This window comes from Primulina huaijiensis, chromosome 7 (genome assembly GCF_012295235.1).
Source record: "Primulina huaijiensis isolate GDHJ02 chromosome 7, ASM1229523v2, whole genome shotgun sequence".
NCBI classification, from domain to species: domain Eukaryota; kingdom Viridiplantae; phylum Streptophyta; class Magnoliopsida; order Lamiales; family Gesneriaceae; genus Primulina; species Primulina huaijiensis.
In genome coordinates, this window is record NC_133312.1 from 12625484 (window position 1) to 12641625 (window position 16142).

The 16142-nt window shown below is 39.6% G+C and overlaps 1 protein-coding gene across 1 annotated transcript; it reads left to right on the forward strand.

Moving 5' to 3' along the window:
* Positions 1-6432: 6432 nt before the first annotated feature.
* LOC140981608 (uncharacterized) lies at positions 6433-10588 on the forward strand. The gene is made up of 7 exons (XM_073448033.1): positions 6433-7243; positions 7361-7467; positions 7590-8260; positions 8675-9005; positions 9129-9205; positions 9425-9971; positions 10532-10588. The coding sequence occupies exons 1-7, from the start codon at positions 6433-6435 to the stop codon at positions 10586-10588; spliced, it is 2601 nt and encodes an 866-aa protein (XP_073304134.1).
* Positions 10589-16142: the final 5554 nt, after the last annotated feature.

Here is a 16142-nt window from a genome sequence, read left to right on the forward strand (position 1 = left end):
AATATTAATCAACTAACATCAACAACTCATAATCCACAACAATACTAAGCCAAAACACAATAATTCTGCACCATCTAGTTTCGGCCAACATGTTGGAATTTTACACAAATTGCATACGACATCCGATAATCGATCCGTTTACGGCGTTATGATCTCTAGTTACTCAAGAACATATATTTCTAATAAAATCACAATGCCTCCAACATATAGATTTCGAAACATGCTGGAAATGAACAAAACTTACATCCTTTTGAAGCTAGTGATGCAAGGAGCAATAATCTGAATTCGGAACTAAATTCGGGTAGTCGAATCTTGTAAAACCAACAAGTTACTCTTGAAGAAAACTTGAGGAACTTTCATGGAGTTTTGTCTCGTTTCTGTAGGTGTTGAAGTCTGAAATGAAAGAGAATACATGTTATATGCATGGCAAGGACACATGTTTTATTTTTCACTCAACACGTCGCACCGCGGGTGCGCTCACTTCTGACAGCGGGTGGGCTTAGCTCACGGCATCCCCATCTAAAAATTCAGAAACAGCGACCGCGGGTGCGGTATTTCTTGGACCGCGTGTGCGGTGACCCTACTGTAATTCTTCACGTTTCATGAGTTACAACCGCGGGTGCGGTATGTATTGGACCGCGGGTGCGGTCTCTCTTGTAGTCAAAAATCTACTTTCTGCCCTTACAACGCGGGTGCGGTAGAAACTGGGGCGCGGGGGCGGTGTCCATTCATGCAAACTTCATAATCTCATCTTATCAACCTACAATTCTTGGGCATTACAAAAGGCTTATGTCAAGGTCTCTCCTATGAAGGGAGTGGTGCGGTTCAATAAATCCGAAAAGTTAAACCCAAGGTAAGTGGGATCATTCGAGATTCTAGAGAAAGTGGGAACCTTAGCCTATCGACTGGCTTTACCACCAGAAATGTCTAGAATACATAACGTTTTCCACATCTCACAGCTGAGGAAATATGTCCCAGACCTGAGTCATGTTCTTAAAATTACACCGCTGATGATTGAAGGAAACCTGAATGAAGAACTCAAATATGAAGAGGTCCCTATTCAAATAGTGGACACGAAAGATCAAGTGTTGAGAAGTCGAACAATCCTTTATGTCAAAGTTCAGTGGTCAAATCATACTGAAACGTAGGCCACTTGGGAACTTGAAGAGAAAATGCGCTCACAATACCCTCATTTATTCAAAAGCTCGAGTTGATCCAAGTTTCGAGGACGAAAATTTCAATAAGGAGGGAGGGATGTGAGAACCCGGAAAATTCGATCCGAAGCAAATCATGTAAGAAAAACACAACTTGAAATTTAGCTTAATATAAGATCAAAAACTTTCATTCTAACTATAAACTTGAATATTAACTTAGATTTTCAGTAAATTTAACTCGAGAAAATAGCTTCAAAGCTCGAGGATTAGCTCAACGGGAGGTCGAGCTGCAAATAACCACATCCATTGAAGATTTGACACGAGAGGAGTTAAACCCCAGCTCAAGGACTCGATCTTTCAGCTCAAAGAAGCTCAACCAAGCTTGTCCTAACAAGACCAAAAAGGGAGCTGAAAGAGGAGCTAAAGGTTTGGACAAATTAAGTATGCATGAAATGAGCTTTGAGTTAACCCATGAAGGAGCTGCGGGAGGAGCTAAGGTCTAGGACACCTTTATCATGGAGGAAGTGACCCTTGATGCTTGGCATGCCTTTGACGACATTTGCTCCACATTTATTGTTGCTTGGGCTCCAAGGGGGCGACAATGGGCTAGGTGAAGGGGCAAACTTTGGCCTATAAATATGTGACTCCATGCATTGCAAACCCTTCCAAAAACCAAGCAAGAAATTTCGGTTCCCCTCACCCTACTAGCATTCGGCCGAACTCAAGGAAAGGAGAAGGAAGGATTTCTTGTGCAGTCCAAAGTTGCTACTCTGTGACAAAGTGCTGCTCGATCAAAGAAAGCATTTGCCGAGGTTACGTCGAAGTGCTGCTTTATTTTCAAGAGGAAACTCCGTACAAAAATCTGCAAATTCAGTAAGTGGGCTTTTGTTATGTACTTCATTTGTATATTTAAAACTTTGCATACAAATGATATGACATGCATGATGGTGTGTCCATTCTTTCGAAAATCTCAGTCTGTTATTTTAAAATTTTAGATCGATTATGTGTTTTTTCTATGTTTCGAAATCCTTTGATTCCGCTGCATTCGTCTGAAAGTCTAGAAGTTCTGTCTGATAAGTTCTTTCTGATAAGTCTGAACTCTGTGTCGCACTGTTACGACTTGAACGTGAAATGGGACGAGAATTGTGATTCTGTCTGGCCCCCATTGGTGGGTATAAAACCAAGTTCTGCCTCACCCCTTAGAAGACTAACATATTGGGGACAATTTGACCATGGAAATGAGATGAGTAACAGTGTCGTGTCTGTCTTTGAATTGTTCTGAAATGATCTGATTTGCTTCTGCATCTTTTAACTTCTGTCTCATATTAGATTCGTTTATGTACGTTAAAAGTAATAAGTTTGAAAGTTTGTTAAAGAAATGTTTTAAAGATTAAGTTTTATATGTATATTTGGAAATCAATCGACCCCCACTTGCTGAGTGTTTCCCAAAACACTCACCCCTTACAAATTTCAGATAAAAACGAGGAACAATCGAATGAGGAAGAGCAAGATGCTTTTTGGGGATGGTGAATCAAGGATCGAGATCAAGATTCAAGAATTTTGTTTTTCCTTGTTTCCGTTTCAGAAAAACTCTGATGGAATGCTTATTCCATTGTCATTGTAAAAGACAATATTATTTTATGAAAAAGACTGGTTTGTTTTGATACGAGGCTTAATTGTTTTCAAGTAATTAAACAATGTCGGATGTCACCGACGCTTCGGACACGGGGCGTGACAAAATTAGCTACCATCCGGGGAAAGCTAATGTTGTGGCAGATGCCTTGAGCCTGAAGGTTGCTGTGGGGACCCGGGCTCTAACTCAATTATCTTTGGGATTAAATGGATCTTTGCTAGAAAATGTGGGTCAAAAATTTGCTCTTAACATAACACACATACATAAAATTTATTTCATTTCATTAAAAGAAAATACATGTCTCGTTTCGTTCATACAATCAAACTAGTGTTTAAAAGTATTAATACATGTCTAATACAACAACTAGTTTCTTCTGCTACGCCCGTGATCACCACGCTATCACCTCTCAATCATCCTCGTCTCGACCCTGATCCTGCCCCACCTGTTGTTATGCACACATACAGACACAACAACAGCCGGAAACTCCGGTGAGAACAAATCCCAGTATAAAACATGTATACATGCATGTCATGCAATTAAATACAAAATCATAACACATAAATCAGTAATTATGACACACTAGTGAATACAGATAAAACTCTTCGACTCTTATTCTTTGACTCGACTCATATCTAAGTCTAGGGATCCCGGTGTGAATAAGACGTAACAAGTCTCCCACCTACTCTCCCAATCGTGGTGGCGGTACGTCTTATTCCTAGACTTCGGTCCTGTCTGTATCGAGTGTCTACAATCGGAGGAAATCTGCTCCTATGCGTCGATATCACCGAACGTCTAGCTTGGCAAGTCTGCCAATGACTCTCCTATCTTAAATGCTTGAATATAAATCTATAAACAAAGCATCAACATATAAAAAGATAACAATCTAGTATGTGATTTTGGGAAACTCAAATCAGATCTAATTCGAGTTATATCTCCCCGAATCAACATGAATTATACCTTCTTGTCGTATAATCTTTCTCGTAGTCGAAGTCTCGATGTCGAATCTGTCAATATCAAATAGGAAATGACAATGTATAGATATAATCTATCAAGACACAACTCAAAGCAATTCTTGTACAACTCATTATTCAATCTCAATACAATTCGACGGCATAACAGCGTGATGTCTCAATACCGATCAACTCAAATCGCAACATATATCAACAAGTCAAATCCTCACCTCACAACCATCCTAATCTATATATCAAGATCTCCAAATCTGCATCATTTCCACCCGCTACCTTCTGAAGAACTCTTATCTATCTCATACGGTATCACTTTCTCGATTCGTTTACGTTTCTACGATGTCAATGAGCTCGAGAAAACATAATTACAAGCATATCAGAATTTCCCCAATATGTAAACTCCCAAACATGCTGAAACTAAAAGATACTTACATCCTCTTGAAGCTAGTAATGAGAAGAGCAAGAATCTACACTTGGATTGAAAATCGGATGGCCGGATCATGTACAATCACAAATCCAAGGTGAAATGAAGCTTTAGCTGTAATAATCGATCGTTCATTTCATTTATTATGAATTATAGTATTTTATGGTGATGGTTTATGGCTTTACATTATGATAAGAATGGTAATGAATGTCATAGAATGGAATAGATAATGGATGGGTAGAATAGAAGGTTGAATTTGAGTTAAATAGGTAATCGAAGTGTTGAAACGGTGTGAAACTGTGGCAGTAGTTGTGGTTTTTAGCATAATGTTTTGTATTTTGATACAAATGATGTGAGGCTACTTCCATTAGAAAGATAAGTTATAAGGCTATAACTTTCATGTTTTGAGTTTTGTTCAAATCATTAGGGAAGACGTGCCAAAAGTGGCCCGAATGTTGTCGTACGCATCATCGTTCTTGTACTGACACATGTTGGGAGATTGAGTATAACTTTTTACTCAGACCTTCAAATGACATGAGGCCAATTGGAGATGCAAGCCAAGACATAGGGCTACAATTTTCATGTTTACCTCTTTTCCTAATTCTTAAGGGAAGAGGCATTTCCGGAGCAATCTTTGATGTGGCTGTTCGCAGAGCGCCCGAGCGGTAATATTTGACCGCCCGAGCGCGCCTCGCTCTGAAAATTTGGTGTTTTGGCCGAGAATTCGGCGCTAGGGAGGTAATATGTGACCGCCCGAGCGCCCAGCAAGTTAAAAACGTGTTTTGAAGTTTGAGAGGCATAAAATCGAATGGTGATTCATTTTTACTCATTTTTCTCTCTTCTTCTTCTCTTCTCTCACGGTTTGGAAGCTAGGGTTCCTCATTTCTCTTCAATCCAACTTCTTCCAAGAAATTAATCTTTGGAAAGGAACTTAATCTTTGCATGGAGATTAGAAGTTCTTCTCCTCAAGGGTTTAGGAGCAAGGTAAGAAAGCTTGTTTCCTTGGGTTAGTGATTGAAAGGAAAATATTGGGTTGTTTGGTTTGAATGTTGTGGTAAGGTTGTTATTTTAATGATTGATGGTATTATTATTATTATTGTGTTGTAGGAATACCTCAAGAGCTTAGCAACCACTTGTGTATTGGGTTGTAAGTAGACTTTTCCTTTGAATGCATCTCATGAGCTATGTATATGACAAATGAAGTTTCTATTGATTTTAGCTCCTTTAATTCATTGATTATGTATATTGTATGTATTGATATATTGAAAAGAAATGGAATTGATGCCAATGGCAAAGTAAAGGAGCTAAGGTTTTAGCACGCACACCACGTGTTTGATAAAATGTTTCAATGAATGATTTTATGGCTTGATGGTTATATGGTATTGTGGTGTTACCTATGGTAATTCTAAACCCACTTGACGGAAGTCGATCGACATAATGACATGTACTCTGACTGATTTTGACTGAGACGTACATGTATACCATCGACGGATGACCTATCAATGCCATGCAAATGAAAAGAAATGAATTGTTCTATAGATGCCATCTTATAATTGTTATTTATCAATTTTATTGACTTATGGCATATTGTAGTTAAGAAATGATATGGATTCCTTCTTTACACTATGGTATATGTACTTGTTATTTAAAGGTCTACTTGCTGAGTTTTTATAACTCATTTCAGTTATGTTCATGAGATGCAGATGCAGGTAACAAAGAATAGATACGACGGAGTGTCAAAACAGAAGAAGAAGAACCAGTGCCAATCTTGGAGGAAATGATAATGAAGTATATTTTGTATTAAAAATAGAAAAGTTATTTTGGAGTGCAAACTTGATTTGTAATGGTTTTTGATAACGTCATTTGCTACTTTTGATTATTAATGTAAGTATTTTGATTGTTATATGGAATGTGGTCTTATTGACATTATTTGAAATATTTTGCTTGAGACAGGTGGCAAGTTCTTTTTATGGGGAAACTCTGCCAAAATTTTTAAAGCTCATACTTTCCTCCAAGTCTATATTTTAAAGCTTCCGCATTATAGAATTTATTTTTTTTAAATGGATAAGGGTGTTACATTTAGTGGTATCAGAGCAAATGTTTTTGGGACCAATGATTTGGCACACGACTTCTTCTGTTTGCGACACTTCGGTATGTATATTTCTGCATCTCATTGATGTACTGATATGATGATATGTATCTTTAATTGTATAAAGATGATTTAAAATGATTTTAAACTGAGATGCAATGTAGGAGATGCCACCTAAGAGGAAAGCTGTAGAGGGAGAAGATAGTTCCTCATCACGAGTTGTCGATGAGTTTAGTAAGTTGCTCAAGGAGCAAGCCAAAGTTCATGCAGAACAGATCCAACAGTTATTGAGATTGCAGAACCCAGTGCAAGGGAGAGGTAGAGGCCTTGTGAGACAGGAGCCTAGTTCAGATGGAGCGTATGACAGGTTTAAAAGAATGAATCCACCCGAGTTCGTGGGAAGTGTGGATCCTCTTGTAGCTATGGAATGGGTTAAAGCTATTGAAGCAATCTTTGATTACCTGCACTTTGAAGATAATGATCGAGTTAGTTGTGCAGTGTTTCTTCTGACCAAGACTACACGCATTTGGTGGGAGGCCACGAAGGTAACTGTTAATGTTCAAACCCTCCAATGGAATGAGTTCAAGGAGATATTTTATGACAAATATTTCTCTACGGATGTCAAGACACAGAAAGTGAAGGAGTTCTTGGAACTAAAGCAGGGCAACTTGAATGTGAATGATTATATATTGAAGTTCGAAGAAGGATGTCTGTTCGTTCCTTTTATTGATTCGAATGACAAAGATCGAGGGGAACACTTCATGAGAGGCTTAAGAGCCGAGATCAGGAGGGATGTCAGAATGTCTAAAGCTGCAACGTATAAAGAGATCGTGGAGAAAGCTCTTCTAGCGGAACATGACGAGAAAGAGATTGAGAAGGAAAGGCAATTGAGAAGACATAGCTTCAATCAAAAGAGCCAAGCTTCGAATCAAAGTTGGAAAGGTGGATATAAAGGAAAAGGAAGAGAAGAACATCGAGGTAAAGCTCCTGTGGTTTAGTCTGAGACGAATAGGCCTTTATGTCCCAAATGCAGCAAGCCGCACAAGGGTGAATGCTTTGTAGGGACCAACAAATGTTATAGATGTGGAGGTGCAGGTCACATTGCCATCAATTGCACCCAATCTTCAAGCCGAGGAAGAGTCCAAGGACGTATTTTCTCTTTGACCAAAGAGGGTGTTAATCCTGATACGCGGTTATATCAGGTAATATTATAATTTCAGGCAAAGTAGCTCTTACTTTAATTGATACTGGAGTTACGCATTCCTTTATGTCTGAAATTTTCATGAGATCGTTGGATATTGCACCTTTATGTGAACATCTCCAGTATAATATTATGCTTCCTTCGGGTGATGTGATTTGTCCAACAAGTGTGGTTAGAGCTTGTCCTATTCAAGTGAACGAGGAAACATTATTTGCTGATTTGATTGTGATTCCTATGATAGAGTTTGACGTGATTTTGGGTATGGATTGGCTATTATCGTATCGTGCAGCAATAGATTGTGTTGAAAAGACGGTGCGATTTCCGAAAGAAGAAGGTGACAGCAGGGTCTTCAAGCTTTCAGGTACTTCGCTTGACACTTCTTTTATTTCTTGCTTGAAGGTGAATAAGATGTTGGTTAAGGGGTGTCAGGGGTTTCTGGCGTCAGTCACGGATGTGAGTAAGGAATATAATGTGGATGTGAATGATATTGAAATTGTTCGAGAATATTTGGATGTCTTTGCCGATGATGTGCAGGGGTTGCCACCCGATAGAGAAGTCGAGTTTGTCGTTGATGTTGTACCTGGTACTGCTCCTATTTCTAAAGCCCCTTATCGAATGGCACCGACTGAAATGAAAGAATTAAAGAACCAATTGCAAGAGCTGTTAGATAAGGGTTTTATTAGACCGAGTTCTTCACCATGGGGGGCACCAGTATTGTTTGTGAAAAAGAAAGATGGGTTACTACGTTTGTGTATTGACTACAGAGAGATCAACAAAGTTACAATTAAGAACAGGTACCCTTTGCCACGAATTGATGATCTTTTTGATTAATTACAAGGGGCAACGGTATTTTCCAAGATTGATCTGCGATCGGGATATCACCAATTGAAAGTGAAAGAAGACGACATACCTAAGACTGCTTTTCGAACTAGGTATGGTCATTATGAATTTCTGGTAATGTCTTTTGGATTAACGAATGCACCGTCAGTTTTTATGGATCTTATGAATCGAGTCTTCAAGCCTTATTTGGATAGTTTCGTCATTGTATTTATTGATGATATTCTGCTTTATTCGAAGACTCGAGAACTTCATCGAGGACATTTGAGAACTGTGTTGCAGCAATTGAGGGACAACAAGTTATATGCCAAGTTAAAGAAGTGCGAGTTCTGGTTGGACCAAGTGACTTTCCGAGCATATTGTTTCTAAAGATGGAATTACCGTGGATCCAACAAAGATAGAAGCATTGAGGAAATGGCTTATTCCTACGACAGTTGCAGAGGTACGAAGTTTCTTGGTTTAGCAGGTTACTATCGTCGTTTCATCGCTGATTTCTCAAAGATAGCCCTGCCATTAACCACATTGACAAGAAAGACAGTTAAATTTGAATGGACAAATGAGTGTCAACAAAGTTTTCAGGAGTTGAAGGATAAATTGACATCGGCTCCAGTGTTGTCACTTCCTGAAGGAGTTGAAGACTTTGTAGTGTTCACTGATGCTTCTAAAAAAGGACTTGGTGCTGTACTGATGCAGCGTGGTAAGGTAATTGCTTATGCTTCCCGTCAGCTGAAGGATTATGAAAAGAATTATCCGACTCACGATCTTGAGTTGGCAGCTGTGGTTTTCGCTTTGAAGATCTGGCGACATTATTTATATGGAGTGAAGTGTGAGATTTTCTCGGATCATAAAAGCCTTAAATATCTGTTTACTCAGAAGGAATTGAACATGCGTCAGAGGAGATGGTTGGAACTTGTTAAAGATTATGATTGTACTATTAGTTACCACCCTGGGAAGGCGAATGTAGTTGCAGACGCATTGAGTCGGAAGTCAGGAGTTGTGTTGAGTTCTATGATTCAAAAACCTTTATTGTTGGACTTACAAAGGAATGAGATCGCTTTGGTCAAGAAAGGTACGATAGCTTGAATTTCTGCTTTGGTGATTCGACCTACTATGAATGACAGGATTAAAGATGGACAACAGAATGATAAGCAATTGCTGGAAATGAAATATATGACTGAGTTGAAAGGAAATTCTGAGTTTGGTTTAAACAGTGATGGGTTGATGACCTTCAGAGGTCGAATTTGTGTTCTTATTGGCGATAATATTCGACGAGATGTTTTGATTGAGGCGCATAACGCACCATATTCGATACACCCAGGTAGTACCAAGATGTATCAAGATCTGCGTCGACTCTTCTGGTGGCCAGGTATGAAGAAGGATATTGCGTTGTATATTTCTGAATGCCTAACATGTCAGCAAGTTAAGAGTGAGCACCAAAGACCTGCAGGATTGTTGCAGTCATTGCCGATACCTCAATGGAAATGGGAACACATCACAATGGATTTTGTTGTTGGACTTCCAAGGACGCAGAAAGGTTATAATTCAATTTGGGTCATTGTTGATCGTTTAACTAAGTCATCACATTTTCTTCTTGTCAAGACAACTTATTCGATGAATCAATATGCTGAGGCTTATGTTCAAGAGATTGTTAGACTTCATGGGATACCAGTATCCATCATTTCTGATCGTGATCCAAGATTTACATCTGAATTTTGGAAGAGTTTGCATAGAGCTTTGAGTACAAAGTTGGCCTTCAGCACAGCTTATCATCCTCAGAGTGACGGACAATCAGAACGAGTTATTCAGATTCTTGAGGACATGTTAGGGGCCTGTATTATTGATTTTCCTGGAAGTTGGGATTTGAAGCTGCCTCTTGTAGAATTCACATATAATAACAGCTATCAATCCTCGATTGGCATGGCACCCTATGAAGCTTTGTATGGGAGAAAGTGTCGATCACCTTTGTTTTGGGATGAAGTAGGTGAAATAAAGATGTTAGGACCAGAGTTGGTTCAACAAATGGTTGATGTTGTAGCATTGATTCGAGAGAGAATGAAAACGTCTCAGTCTCGACAGAAAAGCTATGCAGATGTTCGACGAAGGCCTTTGACTTTCGAAATAGGTGATCATGTGTTTGTTAAGATAGCTCCTCTCAAGGGAGTTATGAGATTTGGAAAGAAGGGAAAGTTGAGTCCTCGTTTTATTGGATCTTTCGAGATTCTTGACAGAATTGGCGGGCGAGCTTATCGAGTGGCTTTGCCTCCGGATTTGGATATGGTGCATAATGTATTTCATGTCTCAATGCTTTGTAAGTATGTATCGAATCCAAATCATGTGCTTCATCACGAACCACTAGACTTAATGCCAAACTTGAGTTATCGTGAGCGACCGGTACAAATACTGGATCGAAAGGTTAAAGTGCTTAGAAACAAAGAGATTGCTATCGTAAAGGTGTTATGGAGTAATCATGTCATCGAAGAAGCAACATGAGAACCCGAGGAAGAGATGAAGCAACGTTATCCTGACTTGTTTACATAGTGAGGTAAATTTCGGGGACGAAATTTTATAAAGGGGGGAGAATTGTAATGATCGATCGTTCATTTCATTTATTATGAATTATAGTATTTTATGGTGATGGTTTATGGCTTTACATTATGATAAGAATGGTAATGAATGTCATAGAATAGAATAGATAATGGATGGATAGAATAGAAGGTTGAATTTGAGTTAAATAGGTAATGGAAGTGTTGAAACGGTGTGAAACTGTGGCAGTAGTTGTGGTTTTTAGCATAATGTTTTGTATTTTGATCCAAATGATGTGAGGCCACTTCCATTAGAAAGATAAGATATGGGGCTATAACTTTTATGTTTCGAGTTTTGTTCAAATCATTAGGGAAGACGTGCCAAAAGTGGCCCGAATGTTGTCGTGCGCATCGTCGTTCTTGTACTGACACATGTTGGGAGATTGAGCATAACGTTTTACTCAGACCTTCAAATGACATGAGGAAAATTGGAGATGCAAGCCAAGACATAGGGCTACAACTTTCATGTTTACCACTTTTCCTAATTCTTAAGGGAAGAGGCATTTCCGGAGCAATCTTTGATGTGGCTGTGCGCAGAGCGGCGCCCGAGCGGTAATATTTGACCGCCCGAGCGCGCCTCGCTCTGAAAATTTGGTGTTTTGGCTGAGAATTCGGCGCTAGGGTGGTAATATGTGACCGCCCGAGCGCCCAGCAAGTTAAAAACGTGTTTTGAAGTTTGAGAGGCATAAAATCGAATGGGGATTCATTTTTACTCATTTTTCTCTCTTCTTCTTCTCTTCTCTCACGGTTTGGAAGCTAGGGTTCCTCATTTCTCTTCAATCCAACTTCTTCCAAGAAATTAATCTTTGGTTGAAACCTTAATCTTTGCTTGGAGATTAGAAGTTCTTCTCCTCAAGAGTTTAGGAGCAAGGTAAGAAAGCTTGTTTCCTTGGGTTAGTGATTGAAAGGAAAATATTGGGTTGTTTGGTTTGAATGTTGAGGTAAGGTTGTTATTTTAATGATTGATGGTATTATTATTATTATTGTGTTGTAGGAATCCCTCAAGAGCTTAGCAACCACTTGTGTATTGGGTTGTAAGTAGACTTTTCCTTTGAATGCATCTCATGAGCTATGTATATGACAAATGAAGTTTCTATTGATTTTAGCTCCTTTAATTCATTGATTATGTATATTGTATGTATTGATATATTGAAAAGAAATGGAATTGATGCCAATGGCAAAGTAAAGGAGCTAAGGTTTTAGCACGCACACCACGTGTTTGATAAAATGTTTCAATGAATGTTTTTATGGCTTGATGGTTATATGGTATAGTGGTGTTACCTTTGGTAATTCTAAACCCACACGACGGAAGTTGATCAACATAATGACATGTACTGTGACTGATTTTGACTGAGACGTACATGTATACCATCGACGGATGACCTATCAATGCCATACAAATGAAAAGAAATGAATTGTTCTATAGATGCCATCTTATAATTGTTATTTATGAATTTTATTGACTGATGGCATATTGTGGTTAAGAAATGATATGGATTCCTTCTTTACACTATGGTATATGTACTTGTTATTTAAAGGTCTACTTGCTGAGTTTTTATAACTCATTTCAGTTATGTTCATGAGATGCAGATGCAGGTAACAAAGAATAGATACGACGGAGTGTCAAAACAGAAGAAGAAGAACCAGTGCCAATCTTGGAGGAAATGATAATGAAGTATATTTTGTATTAAAAATAGAAAAGTTATTTTGGAGTGCAAACTTGATTTGTAATGGTTTTTGATAACGTCATTTGCTACTTTTGATTATTAATGTAAGTATTTTGATTGTTATATGGAATGTGGTCATATTGACATTATTTGAAATATTTTGCTTGAGACAGGTGGCAAGTTCTTTTTATGGGGAAACTCTGTCAAAATTTTTAAAGCTCATACTTTCCTCCAACTCTATATTTTAAAGCTTCCGCATTACAGAGTTTATTTTTTTTAAAATGGATAAGGGTGTTACATTAGCTATGGAGGTTTCTCTCTCAATTTCTGGCTGCAAATCTCGAAGGAATGAGACTAAGTACACATTATATATGCATGGCTAGGACACATGTTTTATTTTTCACTCAACACGTCGCACCGCGGGTGCGGTAGCTTTTCACTGCGGGTGCGCTCAGCTCACAGCATCCCCATCTAAAAATTCTGAAACAGCGACCACGGGTGCGGTATCTCTTGGACCGCGGGTGCGGTGACCCTACTGTAATTCTTCACGTTTCATGAGTTTCAACCGCGGGTGCGGTATGTCTTGGACCGCGGGTGCGGTCTCTCTTGTATTCAACACTCTACTTTCTGCCCTTACACCGCGGGTGCGGTAGAAACTAGGGCGCGGGGGCGGTGTCCTTTCATGCAAACTTCATAATCTCATCTTATCAACCTAAAATTCTTGGGCATTACATTTCTCCCCCTCTTAGATATGAGTTCGTCCTCGAACTCGCAAGCTCTTAATCAAAGCATTTATAAGATAATCAAAACTGAATAAATACTCACACCATGCGAATAGTTCTGGATATCTCTGTCTCATTTCTGATTCTGTTTCCCAAGTCGCTTCTTCAATGCCATGACGACTCCACTGAACTTTCACTAATGGAATAGTCTTCATTCTGAGCTGTTTCTCTTTCCGATCAAGAATATGAATAGGCTGCTCAACGTCTGATCTAACTCGACTTCTTCAGGCTGAATGACATGAGAACTAACTGGCATATATCTACACAACATCGATACATGGAAGACGTCATGTATCCCAGATAGAGAAGGAGGAAGAGCAAGTCTATACGCACGATCGACAATCTTTTCAAGAATCTCGTACGGACCGACGTATCGAGGAGACAACTTCCCACGTTTGCCAAATCTGACCACGCCTCTGAAAGGAGAAATCTTTAAGAATACTCTGTCTCCCTGCTCAAAAACTAACGGTCTACGTCTGATGTTCGCGTACTTCGCTTGTCTATCTTGTGCGGTCTTCATTCGCTTCTGAATTATCTTTACTTTTTCAGTCATCTCACGAATCATATCGGTCCCTAAGTCTGGTACCTCTGAGATGTCATCCCAATACAACGGAGATCCGCACTTCTTTCCGTATAAAGCTTCGAACGGTGCCATCTCGATGCTAGTCTGTTAGCTGTTGTTGTACGAGAATTCACAAAGAGCTAGTGAATCTTGCCAACTAGTACCAGAATCTAGTACTACAGCTCTCAGCATATCTTCTAAAGTCTGGATAGTCCGCTCTGACTGTCCGTCGGTCTGGGGATGGTAAGCAGTACTCATGTGTAAAGTCGTACCTAAAGCCTGCTGTAGACTGTGCCAAAAGTGTGAAGTGAATCGTGGATCACGATCTGATACGATCGACTTCGGCACACCATGTAATCTGACAACCTCTCTTACATATATATCTGCCATATGATCATGTCGGTATGTCATCTTGTAAGGAATGAAGCATGCTGATTTGGTCAATCTGTCTATCAACACCCAAATCGCATCATAACCCCGAGATGATCGTGGTAACTGCGTAACGAAATCCATGGAAATGTGATCCCATTTCCACTCGGGAATAGCTAAACTCTGAAGTAACCCTCCGGGCTTCTTTCTCTCGGCCTTCACCTGTTGGCAATTTAAGCATTTGGACACAAACTCTGCAATGTCTGACTTCATTTGTTTCCACCAGAACTGTGTTTTCAGATCATTGTACATTTTCCTGCCACCAGGATGAATAATGAACCGAGTACAGTGCGCTTCTGACAGTATCTGTTGTTTCAATTCTGAAACATCTGGCACTACAAGACGGTTATTCACATACAAAGCATGATCATGTACCTGATACTCAGAAATATGCCTGATCTTACCATATCAATCGACTTCTGAACACTCTGATCTGTTCTTTGTGCCTCTTTGATGCGAACAATCAAATCTGGTTCACATTGAATAGTGGCAAGTCGCAACGGTCTACTATCTGTATCAAATGCTAATCCAGAAAAGCAACAATCTTCTATCATATTCGAAACACCTATCGTCGACAAGGATAATGAACATACTTTTCGACTCAAAGCATCCGCTGCAGCGTTCGATTTCCCTGGATAGTATTTGATTTCACAATCAAAATCTTTCAATAAATCGAGCCATCTACGCTGTCTCATGTTCAACTCTGACTGAGAAAATAGATACTTCAGGCTTTTGTGATCAGAGTAGATCTCAAAGTTCTCACCATAGAGATAGTGTCGCCATATCTTCAGTGCAACGACGATAGCCGCCAATTCAAGATCATGAATTGGGTATCGAGTCTCGTATGGCTTCAACTGTCTCGAAGCATAGGCAATAACATGCTGTCGCTGCATAAGAACACATCCTAACCCTCTGTGTGATGCATCGCAATATACAACGAAATCACCCTTACCTGAAGGTATCGTCAGGACTGGAGTACTAGTTAGTCGTCTCTTCAGCTCTACGAAGCTAGACTCACAATCTTCAGACCACACAACCGGAGTATTCTTTTGTGTCAACTGGGTAATCGGTTTTGCAATACTGGAGAAATCTGTAATAAATCGTCGATAGTACCTTGCTAGACCCATGAAACGGCGTATCTCCGGCACAGAAGTTGGTCTAGGCCAACTAATCACTGCCTCGACTTTGCTCGGATCAACAGAAATACCGTCTCCAGATATGATATGACCCAAGAAGACAACCTGTCGTAGCCAAAACTCACACTTTGACCGTTTAGCATACAGTTGCTCATTTCTTAACGTCTGCAATACAATTCTCAAATGCTCAGCATGATCAGTCTCATTTCTCGAGTAAACCAAAATATCATCTATAAAAACAATCACAAACTCATCCAGATACCTCTGAAAGACACGGTTCATCAGACTCATAAACACCGCTGGCGCATTCGTTAAACCAAAAGGCATGACAATAAACTCGAAATGTCCATACCTGGTTCGGAATGCAGTCTTCGGTATATCTGAATCTCTGACTCGCAGCTGATGATATCCAGATCGCAAGTCGATCTTGGAATAGACAGAGGATCCCTGCAACTGATCAAACAAATCGTCGATGCGAGGCAATGGGTACTTGTTCTTTACTGTTGCCTTGTTCAGTTGCCGGTAATCGATACACAATCTCATCGAACCGTCTTTCTTTCGCACGAATAGCACTGGTGCGCCCCAAGGAGATACACTCGGTCTGATATATCCCTTGGCCAGCAAATCTTCAAGCTGTTCTTTCAATTCTTTCAACTCTATCGGTGCCATTCTATAAGGAGC

Bases quoted from the DNA above. Each gene is read 5' to 3' on its own strand.
- LOC140981608 (XM_073448033.1), top strand. From the start codon at position 6,433: ATGCCACCTAAGAGGAAAGCTGTAGAGGGAGAAGATAGTTCCTCATCA. The intron at 8,261-8,674 runs GTACCCTTTGCC...TTGTTTCTAAAG, and splicing joins AAAGTTACAATTAAGAACAG to ATGGAATTACCGTGGATCCA. The intron at 9,206-9,424 runs GTTGGAACTTGT...TATGAATGACAG, and splicing joins AACATGCGTCAGAGGAGATG to GATTAAAGATGGACAACAGA.